General features: G+C 54.8%; 5 protein-coding genes across 5 annotated transcripts; 1 reads left to right on the top strand and 4 right to left on the bottom strand.

Moving 5' to 3' along the window:
• GGS23DRAFT_545728 (Lon protease-like protein 2, peroxisomal) lies at positions 1 to 3,877 on the bottom strand. Its single transcript, XM_051514997.1, has 4 exons — positions 3,838 to 3,877; positions 648 to 3,786; positions 420 to 589; positions 1 to 335 (listed from the first exon to the last, which is right to left on the bottom strand). The coding sequence occupies exons 2-4, from the start codon at positions 3,204 to 3,206 to the stop codon at positions 248 to 250; spliced, it is 2,817 nt and encodes a 938-aa protein (XP_051377187.1). The 5' UTR covers positions 3,207 to 3,786; positions 3,838 to 3,877; the 3' UTR covers positions 1 to 247.
• Positions 3,878 to 4,084: 207 nt separating this feature from the next.
• On the top strand, positions 4,085 to 5,417 carry GGS23DRAFT_545727 (replication protein A, subunit RPA32). The gene is made up of 2 exons (XM_051514996.1): positions 4,085 to 4,292; positions 4,363 to 5,417. Exons 1-2 carry the CDS (start codon positions 4,286 to 4,288, stop codon positions 5,148 to 5,150), a joined length of 795 nt encoding a protein of 264 aa, XP_051377186.1. The 5' UTR covers positions 4,085 to 4,285; the 3' UTR covers positions 5,151 to 5,417.
• Positions 5,418 to 6,025: 608 nt separating this feature from the next.
• GGS23DRAFT_592250 (uncharacterized protein) lies at positions 6,026 to 7,171 on the bottom strand (the record flags this gene model as incomplete). The annotated part of the gene is made up of 3 exons (XM_051517857.1): positions 6,026 to 6,256; positions 6,317 to 6,569; positions 6,858 to 7,171. 3 exons carry the CDS (start codon positions 7,169 to 7,171, stop codon positions 6,026 to 6,028), a joined length of 798 nt encoding a protein of 265 aa, XP_051377185.1.
• A 2,143-nt stretch (positions 7,172 to 9,314) lies between these two features.
• On the bottom strand, positions 9,315 to 10,213 carry GGS23DRAFT_602251 (NUDIX hydrolase domain-like protein; the record flags this gene model as incomplete). Its single annotated transcript, XM_051519304.1, has 3 exons — positions 9,315 to 9,547; positions 9,621 to 9,959; positions 10,018 to 10,213. 3 exons carry the CDS (start codon positions 10,211 to 10,213, stop codon positions 9,315 to 9,317), a joined length of 768 nt encoding a protein of 255 aa, XP_051377184.1.
• A 691-nt stretch (positions 10,214 to 10,904) lies between these two features.
• GGS23DRAFT_545712 (multidrug and toxin extrusion protein) lies at positions 10,905 to 14,462 on the bottom strand. Its single transcript, XM_051514995.1, has 5 exons — positions 13,053 to 14,462; positions 12,438 to 12,977; positions 12,130 to 12,374; positions 11,737 to 12,065; positions 10,905 to 11,674 (listed from the first exon to the last, which is right to left on the bottom strand). Exons 1-5 carry the CDS (start codon positions 13,759 to 13,761, stop codon positions 11,587 to 11,589), a joined length of 1,911 nt encoding a protein of 636 aa, XP_051377183.1. The 5' UTR covers positions 13,762 to 14,462; the 3' UTR covers positions 10,905 to 11,586.
• Between the last annotated feature and the right edge of the window lie 452 nt (positions 14,463 to 14,914).

Genomic DNA, 14,914 nt, shown 5'->3' with positions numbered 1-14,914 from the left:
CTTGTATTTATTTATTAGTCGTATCTTGAAGAACCGGAAGACCCTCCCCTTCCCAACACCCACACCCACACCCACACACACCCACACACACACATATATATAGGTATATAGATAGATACGCGCGACTGGGATAGTTATTGATACTGGCTGTGGTGCTGTCCCTCTTTGGCTCGAAAGTATGCCCATCCAACGCCAAATCTCCATGCACGCTAAACAAACTAGGAAAACGTGCCCAGAGGGCGGACGATTATAGACGGGGCTGAATCGGTGGGAAGGTACTCTCTTGCGGCCACTGAACATCCGGCCAGACATGACGGATAGCTTCCCAGATGTGGCTGATGAGACATTTCGAATATCATGATTAGCCAGATCCGAATCGTTGGAAGGTGGCGGGGGAAGGGGGGAAGCAAAATCCATACCTGACGTAGATAATTTCTAATCCCTTCTTCACTTCTGACGGTACCTCTCTCGCATCCTTCTCATTCTGCGCTGGCAGGAGGACTGTCTTGACGCCGGCTCGATATGCTCCGATCAATTTCTCCTTGATCCCGCCAACCCTCTTTACGTGGCCGGAGAGTTGGAATTCCCCCTACCCTGGGTGTTAGTGTGCTGCCGATAAAAGCCGGATTGCTTGCGCTGTGACTCACAGTCATAGCCATCGTCGGGGGTACAGGCCGCCCGGAAAGTAGTGATATGAGGGCAATCGCCTGGGCCATACCGCTCGACGGGCCGTCTTTTGGGACCGCCCCCGACGGACAATGGACATGTAGGCTACGCTTCTTCATGATATTCTCCGTAGGATCCTGTGTCAACCCTAGCTCGTACGCATGATTACGCACCCAGCTCCTGGCGACCTTCACGCTTTCCTTGAGAACATCCCCTAGATTTCCCGTAAGCTCGACGCTGCCGTCGCCAGGCATATCTAGAACTTCGATGAAGAGAATGCCCCCGTTGCCGCCGGAGCTATATGCGACGAGCCCAGTCACTATACCCGGCTGGCTCGTTTTCTCCGCGATCTCGTCCTCGAATTTCTCAATGCCTAGGATGGAAACGAGATCGTCAACGGCAAGGTCTGCCCGATATGTCTCCGGATGGCCGCGGTCGTTGGCTTCGACGAACTCGACGGCCTTCGCTCGGCAGACAGCGCCAATCTCTCGCTCGAGATTACGAACCCCCGACTCGCGGGTGTACGACTCGATGATTTTTGATATCACCTCCTCGTTGAATCGAACCTGATCCTCCCCAAGGCCATTGATTCTGATTTGCTTAGGCACTAGGTGTTGCAGCGCGATGTGTCGCTTCTCGAGTGTGGTGTAGCCGGAAAACTCCAAAACTTCCATGCGATCTAGCAACGGGCCCGGGATCGTATCGAGGGTATTTGCTGTGGCGATGAAAAGGACTTTGCTGAGGTCGACGGGGGTGTTGACGTAATGGTCGTGAAATGCGTGGTTCTGCTCAGGGTCCAGCACCTCGAGCATAGCAGCGGAAGGGTCGCCGTTATGATTGGACATGCCCAGCTTGTCTATCTCGTCCAACAGGAAGACGGGATTCGTCACACCTACTTTCCTCAAGCCTTGTATGATCAGCCCAGGCATGGCAGCAACATACGTCCTCCGGTGTCCCCGTATCTCAGCTTCGTCTCTCACGCCTCCAAGTGAGATGCGGTGGAACTTGCGGCCAAGTGCGGTGGCAATGGATCTCGCTATGCTAGTCTTACCTACGCCGGGAGGGCCAACCAAGAGCAGGATCGGGGCTTTCTCTACCCGTCGCTTACTCTTCAATGCCTGCACCCTGACGCCGGCTGCCTTCAACTTCTCTTCCAACTCGGCATCGGCAGCCGAGTCCTGTTTTGTGCCGTCCTTACTTGACTCTAAGTCGGCTGCCTCTTGTTCCGCTTGCCTTACTTGCCGATCTACTGCCTCGTTCGCCGTCTGCATCAACCTGACGATGGTGAGGTAGGAGAGGAGGCGCTTCTTCACCTTCTCGATCCCGTAGTGGTCGTCATCGAGCTGCTTTCTTGCGTTTTCCAATGTGCCGATCCCAACTGGGTCGTCCGTGGCAACAGACCACGGTATCTCGGCTAGTGTTTCGAGATATGTCCTGACGACCTGATATTCGGCTTGGGCCGGCATCATGTGCTTTAAGCGTTTTAACTCTCGCTCCACTACTCTGGCGGCTTCCGGCGGGAGCTTAGCAGCCTCGATCTTTTTCTCGAGATCTTGCAGATCGTCCGCATCCTGCTCGCCCTGCCCGCCGCCGAATATATTGAACGGTGACCCAGTACCGAAACCGAAACCGGCTGAGGGCTTTCTAGGGTCTACCATTGGCCGTTTGGTGTTTCGCATGATGTTCATTTTCTCCATATCCTCTGGGTCGATACGGATAGGAATGGTGGTGCTTGTGACGGTGGTTACTTTGATATTCCCTTTTAGCTCGTCCACTTGTCGTTCAAGCAAGCCAACGACTGTCTGCATGCGATCTGCAACATCAATCGCAGCGAGCACTTGGAGCTTTTCCTCGTAAGTAGTTTCGAGGACATTCATCATGAAATCAGCCAACGAGCCTCCCTCGTTGGGAGATTTCCCAGCGATGAACTGTTCGAGCCTCCGAGATAGGAGCGGGCTTAGCCCGGGGCCGTTCCTTGATAGTAAGAATGCCGACACGCGGAGGTAGGACACCAATTCGCGCGAGAGCCGCTGCAACGTGCCGAAGAGCTCTTGGTATGCGGTGCTCTGAAGTTCTCGGGGTCCGACATGATCGACGTGCGAAGAAACCTTGGCCTCGAAGTAGGGACGCTCTTGGGTGACCTTCTCAATAGAAACGCGGGAGATACCCTGCACAAGGAGATTAAACTCGACACCATTCTGGCCCTGGATGGCATTGATTTTGGCTGAAGCTCCGTAGGCGTACAGCTGGTCCCCTTTGATGCTATTCTTATTTGGGTTGGTAGTCCCATCGTGGCGGTTAGGATCGCGTTCTAGAATCAACTGGCCACGGCGGCTGAGGAGAGGCGAGCTGAGAGGCACACAAATGACGGAGATCTGGTCGACCCGTTTCGACGCTCTCGAAGCGCGGGTGTATACGTTGGAGATCAGAGCGGGTATATCGGAACGGTTCGCAGACACGGGAATTCTGATGACGGAACCGGGGAAGAGGACCTGCTTCTTGTCTAAGGGAATCACGGGCACGACGGTAGACTGCGCCATCTTGCCGGCTTCCTCCCCCCCTTGTGTTTGTGCGCGTAACAAATCAACAAGACGGCACGAGTAGGGGAGACAGTAAGGGGTACGTAGTTAATTTAGCTAAGAGAGACTTGCAAGATTAACCAGAACGACTTCGATTCAGACCAAGAGGGAGGAGAGACTTGGGGGATGAGGAATGAATAGACCGGATGTTTCTGGACGGATAGAAGGATGGATAGAGACATAGATGGGTGGGTGTTGATGTCAGAGTGGACGATAGGTATATACATGCACGTGCATCATGTGCACATGGGATCCACGAGACGGAATAAACGCCCACATGTACCTAGGTACCTAACCTAATATATGAGAGGAATGGGATACAATATGTACCCATACCTTCTAGGTAATATGCATCCTGAGTAGAGATCGTAGGAGGTATATGAGGTACCTATAGGTATTGCCTAGGTAACTCCAGAAAAGGCCTTTCTAGTAGGTTCTGGACGTTTGACCCGAAGAGACCGTGTAAAGGCCAAAAAAAGAGAGGGAAAAGGCCGTGAAGATGGGTGGCGGGGATGTATTTTTCGAGGGTCCAGGGGGTGCCAGCACGCCAATCAGTAAATATACCTACACGTTGTAATGGAAAATACCTACCTTCTAATGTATGAGTACCATCAGCATGGCCGGAAGCCCTCCCCGACCCCCCTCACTTGCCGAGGCATCTTGCCATTATCCCAGGACTCTGGACCGCGTTATCTTATCGACCCGGCACAAAGCCGAGGACTCCACACCTCACTTTTCGGCCGCTCTTCGGCTATCGATAGGTACTACTATAGGGTGATAATAAAGTGGGAGGATAAGAAGGCGAGATAATGGCGCGTAACAATCGGTTACCCAGCGAGTGCAACTATTGTTACCCTGAGGCGTCGCCCATTAAGAAATAACCCCAGTCCGTTCGGAAAAAGAGACCCGCGACCCAGTCGCGTCAAGCCACAACTCCCCTCTTAACGCGTCTTCCACCTATCTACCTGCTCACCCCATCTCCTAAACAACACACACCTCGCATAACGTCCCCAAGTTTGTTTTTCTCTTCCACCGCAATTATGGCCTGTAAGAGAATCCTCGGCGTGTGCCTGCACCTACGTATTTAATCGCTAGCTAACCGCGTCGGCATCAACAGCGTACGGTGGATATGACACTGGTGGCGGGTACTTCCCCGGTTCGCAGGGCGGCGGCGGCAGCAGCAGCCAAGCGGCCAAGCCCGTCAACGACGAGTCGCTGCGGCCGGTGACGGTGAAGCAGATAATCGACGCGGAGCAGGCGTTCGGCAGCGACGGGCCCTTCCGCATAGACGGCGTCGACGTCACGCAGGTCACCTTCGTGGGCATGGTGCGCCAGATCAGCCCCCAGACCACCAACATAACGTACCGGCTCGACGACGGCACCGGCATCGTCGAGGTCAAGCAGTGGCTCGACCCGGACAAGCAGGACGAGACCAACGACTCCGCCTTCCGCGAGGAGCAGTACGTCCGCGTCTGGGGCCGCCTCAAGAGCTTCGGCAACAAGCGCCACGTCGGCGCCCACATCATCAAGCCCGTCACCGACTTCAACGAGGTCAACTACCACCTGCTCGAAGCCACCTACGTGCACCTGTTCTTCACCCGAGGCGGCGCTCCTGGCGCGGGAGCCGGCGCCGGCGGCGACGACGGCATGTTCGTCAACGATGGGTACGGGGGCGGCGAGAATGCTGACGCCATGCGACTGCGGAATGCGTCGCCCAAGGCAAAGAAAGTGTACGAGTACCTCAACGCCCACAACAGCGAACAAGGCGTCAACATGCACATCATAGCCCGGGACATAGGCATGCCGGTCCAAGACGTCATGACGGCAGCGACCGAGTTGCTCGATGGTGGCTCCATCTACACCACCTTGGATGACGAGACATTTGCTGTCCTACAGATGTTTTAATGTCCACGCTCTGTCTTTGGTTGGTCTCCCTCCGTCGATGAGAGAGAAGAATATGTTCGACGACTGGGACACTTCATTGCTGCATGTGGCGTGGTATGTCTGTAACATTCCGCACCGCGTACATGTACCTCCGGCGCACCTACGTGTGGACACGCACGTTAATGCGCATACGTACCCTATTACATGGCCTGGCGTTATGGCACAACGGTAAACTACGGGCAGGAATGGGCTGGGAGTTACAGGATGAGCACACGCGAAAATAAGCATCATCGATGCGCAGATATGAATGGATTGAGGCTATCTACCGAGGTACACGAAACGGCCGACTTCGGAAATGATACATGAAGCGAGCGATTTAAGCCACGATGGTTTTCGGCCTTTCCTTCTTAGAGAAATGAGGGCGTAATATAACTTGTGTAAATCTGAGGCGACGAGAGAACTCAAAGGGCCTGCCGGCTACAGTTGATCCATCCATAGCCAGCAGAACCCCCCGGTAAGTTCCCGTCGGATTAACCAGGTTAATGACCGACGGGTCCTCGCCGACGAGCTTATCGCCATTCGGCAAAAGGAGCGTAAGAAAGGTAGCAGAACGACCTCAGAAAGTGGTCCTTCACTAAGGAACGATAAACAGAACGACAACCAAAACCCGAGAAAGCCCACCGAATCCAACCAGATGTTGTATCGTGCAGGTAGCAGCCACGCCGCCTCTCTCCCCCTCCCTATTTCATCATCATCATCATCATCAGTAGTAACGGTTTTTTGTCACCATTATCATCAACGACAATATCGACATCACGTTGCACCGCCGAACTCGAACTCACCCTCAGACCGGACCCGACCCTTCCTGTCGCCGCCCACATTTGATGTTAATTCGTTCACATCTTCTTGAAACCGGTGGTTGTGGCGGTGGCGGAATTCAGCTTGATCGGGATTGAGTTCTTGGACAGCTTCTGGGGCTCGCGCACCATGATGGTCAAGCGGACAGGCGACTTGCTGTCGGCGCCGAGGTAGATGTCCTTCTTCGCTTCGAACCCGAACTTCTTGTAGTACGCGTTGTTCGTTAGCGAGCTCGACTCGAGGTACATGGCTCGGCCCTCGGCGTCCGCCTGGAAAATGGTAATTTAGCTAAGCCTGTGCGAGACGGTGTGAAGCAAGGCGATACGTACCCTAGCAGCCATCCCCTCGATGAGTTTCCTCGCGTAGCCCCTGCGCTGGCCGCTTGGCTTGGTGCCTAAGTACACCAGGTAGTAGCAGTCGTCATTCCTGTCTCCCATAACCTCATGCTTGGTGTCGTGCAACACCGGTAGCAGCTCGCGATAGTAGCGCTTCCGGCCCTCAGCCGACAGTTGGTAGTAGAGTCTCCACATACCGCTGCGGATGATGGTCGGCCAGTCGTCCATATCCTTGCCAGGCGGCATCCTATTCCACGCCTCGCGAGGAGACGCACGTGTTAGTCGATTTGTGTCTCGAGTATCCATTTACTTCCGTAAATAAGCCAACCCCTCGAAGGCGGTACCGAGTGGGGTGAGAGATGTATTGGGTTACGCGGGCAACTTAGTAAAGCACCCAGACCACGCAGACCATTAAGTGCAATTGTGGTAATATACCTACGTGGCCTAGGTTACTCTGTGATTATCTGCCTTTTGCTTCCCCGAGAAGAGAGGGAAAGGAAGGGTCGCGGATCGTGGGACGGGGAGGACAACTCACCAGAGCGCCACGGCTTCGTAATCCGGCCCGATGGCCGTCACGACACCCTTGTAGCAATGAGCGGCCACGATGTAGCTGAATATGTCGACGTGCAGCCTCCACTTGGTTTCTTCGTCGTAGGTGCCCATGTCGTCCGTGTCGAGGAGGTACTGTGCTAGTTCATCAGTAGCAAAGGCCTGCGCCAGAGACAGCGCCGCTTCCTTGTACTCCGATATCCCTATAGCACGGACTTGAGCCTCCCATTTCTCGGGGATGAGAGAACGCTTCTTCAACTCAACAAGAGAAACACTGTTGTTGCTGCTTACGTGCTCCATGTTGGATAGCTTTCTACTCAAACCTTTCGGGCCAACTGCATGAGGTGGCAACGGAACGGCGTTGTTAGCCAACGGAATCCATGCATGTCTACCGGGGTGTGTATAGCAGACGGGGAGGGATCTCAGGTGGGAGGGGGGTGGCGGGAGGGGCGGGCACGCACTTCAATTATTACTATTCGCTATATTCTGTATACTATCACCTGTGTGAACTCTGGATAACTGAGTTCTGGAGATAGGCATAAATCTCGCGGGATGGGCTAGGCAGTTGAGACTTGTGCGAAGGTCAACAGACATCAATGTTGGATTGACGGGTTGTCGTCTGGAGAAACTATGATGCAGTGAGGCGCGGTTTGTGGGATGCGACGACACAGGCGGAGCGATGGCGAGGCAAAGCGACGGAGCTCGACAAGTGCAGTGGGCGAAACCGATTTAGACGGAGCGACGATGAGATGAGAGTTAGCAACAAGGAGCAGAGCGTTCTTGTAAGTTACGAATCCCGAGGTGGAGGGATTGTACGCTATAGCAAGACCGATCAGCGTGGCTTGTGTCTATTCTACCTCGAAGGCGACTAGGTGCGAGCGAGTTGTGTCGATTTCTGGTTTGGGGTTGATGGAAAGGAGGAGGAGGAAGAGGAGTCGATTCCGAGATCTGGGAAGCGAGCGGGGAAGCACTTTAAAGAGCGGCAAGCGTGGCGTGCGAAGCACAGTGTATATAAATGGCTGGGTGCAGTGAGGAGGAAAGCCAAGGGCGATTGCGCGGGATGAGACGCAGTGAGAGCCCGAATCGTAGATACTAAAAGCTGGAGAGAGCCGCAGAAGCAAAGGGTGGCCCAACCCAGCCACTAAGCGGCAACCCGGGGACAGGGTACGTGACGCTGGATGACACTATCGATCCCTTGCGGGACCGGCATAATACTGCAGCACGCAGCGGGAGAGACGGATCGCATATCTGCTTGCTCCATTGGCTCGTCCGCTGCGCGGCGGACGGCGGCAGCGGCCGTCTGGGTGCTGTGCTGGCCTTGTGGTCACAGTGAGTTGGAACCGGGACGTTGGGTTGTCTACCTACCGGGCTCGCGTGCATACGATGTACACCAGTCTCGTGCGCGGAGCGGACGTCAGGGATGGATGGTGGTTGGGCTACGCATTGCCACCGGTATCACCGAGGACGCGAAGTGCTGGTGTAAGGAGTTCAGGCTCGCCACGGTGTGTGTAGGTATGTGTGAGTAGGTGGTGAGTGAGTGGGTGCCGCGCCGTCGCTATTGGGCGGATAGCAGGGAGACAGGCGAGCCAGGGTGTCTCGGCATATCGCGGCGCTACGTTGGGGATAACTGAATAATCCCTCGTCCTAGCCACCGCGCCGCCGAGAAGCCGGTCCCACCCTCATCGTCCAAGAGCTGGCTGCAGACAGCCGGTTGCAATATCACCTGACGTACAAATTCGGCGTCCGATTGCCCCAAAAGAGCTATCAGATCCGAGACCCGGCGTTTTCCCTGGGGTAGTGCTCACTTCCACCTGCGCTAGACGCAGCCTGGCCAAGCGTACTGTCTGGCAAGCATTCGCCCGACCAGGCCGTGTGTCCCATTGTGTGGTGTGTGCACCCGAGGCCGGACGTGAATGCCTGGTGGTGAAGTTGTCCCGAATAGACTGCCCGGCGCTGGTTGCCTGTTCTCGGTCTACCGAGCGGTAGCCATGTTTTACCTATTACCTACTTATAGCTGCTTAACCTCGATTTAGCCGTGCAAGGGACTCGGTGCGGAGGAGTAGGGGCGAGACAAGCCAAGGGCCGAATAAATGTGGGATTTGATGGTATAGATGTGATACCGCGTCGTACATGTTAACAAGTCCGTCCTTGTCCAAACGAAACAATCCCCGTCCCGGGTTAGACCATCTCGGGGGATATCTATGTGTGTAACGAAATGCGCTGTCCGGCACTCCGATAGGGAAGAATAAGTAAAGATCGGTGAGACATGCACCTCCCAGCCAAGACTTGCCCATGCCTAACCAACTTTGAGCGACCTCCCCGGACCGACAGGGAACCGTTTGCGTGTGCTGGAGGAGGCAGGGCGCGGAAAGAGGGGAAATCCTGCCTTGCTCTTTTTTCCCATACTTCCCTCGTCGCGCGCCAATCCTACATCCAATGCAGTTTACATGCGCCTGATTTCCTGCTCGTTGGCGTACTTCTCGAGGTCGGAGTCTAGGTGCTCCCACCACTCGAAGAGCATCGACTGGCATATGAGCTTGAACCAGGGCGTGAACACTAGACTCGGGTCCGCAAACAGGCTCTTCAGTCCGTCGGGAGTGACGTATTTTACGTCTCGCACCTCGTTGGGGTTGACGTCAAGGTCGACGTTGGCCTTGATAAACAGAATATAGTCGACTGGTTCGGCGCGTTAGTGGACTTCGCCTCCTCCGGCATCCTCATGCTCGCTCGGACCTCGGAGTGCACTTACTCTCATGCTCGCCCCATTTCCCGTCGCTGGGCGCCTTGTAATGGATTCGCGTCAAGAAGTGGAAGTTCTCGATCGGGACCTGCTCCTTCTTGATACCGAGCTCATGTCCGAGTTTTCGCTGAGCAGCGCGTTTGACGCCCTCGATCGACTCCGGCAGGTTGGATCCCGTCTCGCCGGGAACGCCCAGGGGGTGCGAGCAGCAGGTATTCGTCCACATGTCCGGAAAGGTGATCTTCTCGGAGGCCCGCTGCTGAAGGAGCAATTGGTTCTGGTCATTGAAGAGGAAGACGGAGAATGCTCGGTGCAGCAAGCCCTTATCGATGTTGGTCATCAGATGGCCTACACTGGCGGTTAAGACAAGAGCTACACTGTTATTCGTTCGCAGACCATCACATACAGAGCTTCTTGCTGGCGGTCCCGATGGGCTTGTCGTTGTTGTCGAGGACGATGCATACCTCGTCCATGAGCCGGATCTGCTCCTCATCGTGACCGTCTAGCTCCGCCGAGCTGGTGTCGATGTCTGGAAATAAGCGGAGGATAGTATCCGCCGACGGGGCATTTTGTGTGACGGTGGTAGTGGTGGTGGCTGACATTGTAGGTAATGTAACCGATTAATTGTTTGATTCCCCTCGACGATCTTTTTTCCAGGTTGTTTTTATAATGTAACAATTGCGTGCGACTCTGCTATCTAGATTGATTTCGGTTCGGTTGACAAGAAGTAGGTAGGGGAGGGGGAGGTGGAGAGCTAAAGCCAATAAGTAGGGGTGGATAAGTATTGGTGCAGGTCGCGATGGAACGGTTGCTGGACCCCGAGCCCTAAGAGCTCCGCCCTTTGGTCGACTTTAGTTGAATCCTCCCTACCGGCGGGCTGTTGGGGCCACCATTAATTGGGGCCACCGTTAACCATATGGTACCTATAATAGGTACCTATGCCTACCCTACATATTCGGTAAGGAACCCCTAAATTGCCCCTTTTTATTATTATAATTAGGTGCATCGTGACAAGTACGGGGACAAACCCACGGTACGGCGTTATCTAGGTAATTAGTAAGATGAAGTAGGTTAGTCTCCGGCCTCTCAACCCCCAACGATAAGACTATCGTCAGCCCCACTGATGTGGCATGTAATCACTCGCTACGTACGTCACTTACATCATCCCAACCCTCGGCATCTCCTGCCCTATGTCCGAACCCTCCGCGCCAACGACCCCCGCGGTTACGTGCATGCTCATCCATACCAAGGCATGTATCGTAAGCATTTAAGTTCTAGGCAAATGGGGGACATATTACGTTGGTTGCGTTGGGCATGCTGTGTGCGCCCAGGCGCAGCTCGCTGATTAAAAATCAGAGGTCTCATCGCATTTCCGCCTCCGGTAATTCGTGCACTGATCCGCCCCTATCAAGACCGGTATTAAAGTACACGTCCAGCGGAGCCGAGAACAGTAATCCCATTAAAATTCACGGAAGTGATGTGATGTTTTTGCAGTTGAACTGGTCGAGAGAGGATCGTGGGACATTGGGAGAGGGGGCACGACGTCCTCGACCGGCAACATCGGCGCGTGGTAGCAGTAATCCCGCCGTCTACCTACGTCGTAGGTCTTAAATCGCAGCCACCGCGGGAGGGGTTCAGTGACATTTAGGCCTGTGCATGCCCTCCCGTCTCAGATTCTCCGGGTGCCTTAGTGCTACGGTGCCATCGATCACCTACGTAAAGCACGGAGCAGCCGCCTACCTAGCACGCTCCCTAGGTACCTAGATACCAGCTACCTCCTAGACCGTAGGCAAATCGGTTCGCGCAGCCTCTCTGCCCTCCCGAAGCCGGCGGCACAGGTAGGTACCTGCGTACCAAATGTGTGGTGTCCAAAATCCAACCTGCCACCCGACGAGAGGGTCCGTCCCGCCCCTTTCTTCTCACACCCTCCTTGCTCTGCCATCTGAGGCTTTACGCGACAGTTGGCCGTTGCGGATCAGCCGGCAGCATTGCGACTCTCTGCGTCGCGAGCAGACTGCTCCCAATCTGACACGTACGTATACCAATACTCAACTGCCGCGACCCTGTGGTGGCCATCAGCAAACCGTAGTCCGATACATGTCCGCGGGTGATCCGGTTAACTTACAACGCGAGCCCAACCATAGTCCCCAGCCACAAACCGGCGAGCTTCCAATCCAGAGCGAAAGCGGTGGCGAAAGAGATCGGCATGGCGATAAGGTAGTAGATGGACAAGTTTGCGTAACCCCCAAACGACTGCTTTCCGATGCCGCGCAGCAACCCGTGGGCAACCGCGGCTAAACTGTCAAAAACCTGCATGACTGCGACGAAGGGCATGGCATTTGCCACAATAGAGATTACCTCCTCGTCCTGGGTGAAGAGGAGCGGGAGTTTGTAACGGAAGCTTGCGAGTACAGTGAGGTTGAAGAGGCCGATGATGCACCCTATCCAGAATGCCTTGGCATCTGTTAGCCCATGCACCCTCACGATCGGATCCTTACCCGTCTAGTGTCCGACTTACAACTCTAGCTGATGTCTTAGCTGCAGTGATCAACCTTGCCCCTATCAGGTTAGCGATTCGCGTCGACGCCGCGATAGATACGGGGAACGGAATCATAAAAGTCGTCGATGTCACAGTGACTAAGATGCTCTGCGCTGCCAGGTACGATGTACCGAATTGGCTGCTCACCAGGGTAAGTATCTCGAAGGCAAGCCATTCGGCCATCACCATCACCATCCCGGGAAGAGCGAGCCGGACCATGGGGCCTTGTGCGTGTCAGTGATCCGTCCGCGATGAGGAAGCCAGGCCAGGCGATGGGTTAGACGTACTCCAGTTGGCGAGGGCGCGGCGAGTAAAACCTCCCCAGCACTGCGACCCGTCTATGAAGACCACGTATAGGAGTAGAGCGAGAGGGGCTAGCGTCTGGGTTATCGCAACGGCAATAGGGGCACCGACGAAACCCCACCCGAGGTGCCAGACCAGGAACCAGTTGACGAGGATATTTGTGGGCGCCGCAATTAGCAGCGCGAAAGTCGTTGCGACGAATAGACCCTGCGACTGGACGAATCGTTTACCACCTTCGAAAGCGGCAAACCCCGGGACCCCTATAGTGACGATGCGGAGGTAGAGGCCAGCCAGCTCGGCAGACCGCGGGTCGGGGACTATTAGGCGGAGGATATCCTCGCTGAAGAAGAACAAGACGGCTACGGGCGCGACGAGCGTCCACAAGAAATATACCATCCGCTGAAGCTGCAGTCCCACCAGGTGTTTGTGCCCCGAACCGTAAGCCTGGGCACAGAGAGTATCCAGACTGGTGGCGAGGCCCTGCATCGGCGCGTAGCAGAGAATGTTCGCCGACATGGTAGCCACTGCGTCCTGATTAGTCGTCGAGTAACACGCCTACAGGTTGGGAACTAGTGAACGAGCGAGCCGCTCCCACTCACGGCTCACGGCACCAAGCTCTACTTTTCCGATCCGCCCCACCGCGAAAATGCTCGCGATATTGACGCTGTATTGTAACAGGAATGTCAAGATCAGCGATCGCGAGTAAGTTGCTATCGTCTTGGCTTCTCTCTGCCACGTCGTCTCGATCATACCAGAGGCCACGGCCGCCTCCCATTGCTCATTCAGATGCTCGTGGCCCGGTCTCGGCTGGTCGGCGCTCCCCGCCAGCAGAGGTGAAGATTCCGAGGAGCCGACCGTGATCCTGGGAACTTCCTCGCCGCTCGGGAATCTACGGACCTTAGTGCTGAATAAGGTTCTGTAGAGCTTCGAGAGAGCCCCTGGCCGCTTCTCCGGGGCGTGCTTGGGTGGGAGGAGATGGTTGTCCCTCAGCAGGCTACGCTCTGCGTCGCGAGACTGTTTCCTTTCTAGCCTCGTCAGGACAGGCTCGCCTACCTGCTCCGACAACATACTCGGGCGCCTGTATCCGAACGCAACCCCAGTCGGCTGTGTGTATAGCACGGGCCCGCCTTCGGATTCAGACTCGGATCCTTCGTCGCCATCATCAAACACGCCCGTGCTAGTTTCGTCATCGGAGCATTGAGCAATGTCACGAGCTACTATTTCCTGAGCCGTTGGAGACAAGGACCGGAAGGACGAGGCCATCTCGGACCCCATTTTCTTCGCCGGAATCGGTTGGGAATTCGTCATTGTCGATGTTGGTGGGATTGAAAATCGATTCCGACGACGGCACTCTCTCGGGCTAGCCCCAGGCTCTTCTTTATAGGACTGGGCCAGGTAAGTCAAGACAGGCGAGGTTGGTAGCTAAGACCAATACGGGGCAAGGGTGACCCTCTACGATCAGAGACTATCGACGGAAATTGAGACACGACAGCATTACTGAGCACCACAAGTTTTCTTTTCGAGCGAGCGTCTGTCACTAGTATCGATCCTCGCGAGACCTGATGGGCGTGATCGTACAGGTGAGGTGATGTGCGTTTTGAAATGAGTGAAAAAGCAGCTCGCTGCCAGAAGCCCCCGCTCGCCTTTCATAAGGGAGACTACCTTCGATGCCTAGTACCTCATCTCAGCTTAGGTTTTCATAGTGCGACCACAATACACGATGCACAATACACACAATACAGATAGAGCGTGGTTATACCACCGCCCACAATGCCTAAAGGACCATTGCCGTAGCATCTTTTATCCCCCACGTCCTTGCTGTAGGTACACACGTACTACCAGCTGATCTCACACCTCCTCCCAAGCAGCCTTTGCGGGGATGTGTGACGAGCGCCAATCCGCTGACCTGGATTGGACTAGCAGCACTCTTCAGACTCCGTGGATGACAAGATAGGAATGATTGATCCTATCCGGGGGACATCTAGAGGTAGTTATCGGTTCGTCTGACTTTACCGTAAGTATGGAGTCTCCGATAGCAAAACCGATCTAGACTAGTTTAGAATCTGCGCTCTCTTAGCTCGCCCCGTCCCTCCCCTTCCCGCCTCCCGATAGGTAGGTACCTGCTATAACCCCTGCTTTTACCCAGTACCTATAATAAAAGCGTAACGGAGAAAACTTTACCAAACCCTGCGTGGGGTAAATCTCCAGCAAATCGAAGCGATTCCAAGTACACGGGCACTTAGTAAACTTCCATCGCACTACGCAGTACATTAAGTAGGTACCTCTATCTAGGCAGGTTACTTACCTGTAGGTACCTAGTCGTAAGTATGTGTTCCTAAATGCTACGCGGCTCTCTGTTCTTAGAATAAAATACCCATCCCTCCCCCTCTTTTAGAACAAGAGATCAACCAAAATTTTAGTCACCATCCATTTCATCTGCTACTACTAGCAAAAGGTACCT

The sequence above is a fragment of the Durotheca rogersii genome (assembly GCF_024521655.1).
Source record: "Durotheca rogersii strain YMJ 92031201 chromosome Unknown GGS23scaffold_1, whole genome shotgun sequence".
NCBI classification, from domain to species: domain Eukaryota; kingdom Fungi; phylum Ascomycota; class Sordariomycetes; order Xylariales; family Xylariaceae; genus Durotheca; species Durotheca rogersii.
This window is presented reverse-complemented; position numbering and strand designations above follow the sequence as displayed.

Bases quoted from the DNA above. Each gene is read 5' to 3' on its own strand.
- GGS23DRAFT_545728 (XM_051514997.1), bottom strand. From the start codon at position 3,206: ATGGCGCAGTCTACCGTCGTGCCCGTGATTCCCTTAGACAAGAAGCAG. The intron at 590-647 runs GTGAGTCACAGC...CACCCAGGGTAG, and splicing joins CCCCGACGATGGCTATGACT to GGGGAATTCCAACTCTCCGG. The intron at 336-419 runs GTATGGATTTTG...ATGTCTCATCAG, and splicing joins TTAGAAATTATCTACGTCAG to CCACATCTGGGAAGCTATCC.
- GGS23DRAFT_545712 (XM_051514995.1), bottom strand. From the start codon at position 13,761: ATGACGAATTCCCAACCGATTCCGGCGAAGAAAATGGGGTCCGAGATG. The intron at 12,066-12,129 runs GTAAGTCGGACA...ACAGATGCCAAG, and splicing joins CTAAGACATCAGCTAGAGTT to GCATTCTGGATAGGGTGCAT. The intron at 11,675-11,736 runs GTAAGTTAACCG...TGGCCACCACAG, and splicing joins ACTATGGTTGGGCTCGCGTT to GGTCGCGGCAGTTGAGTATT.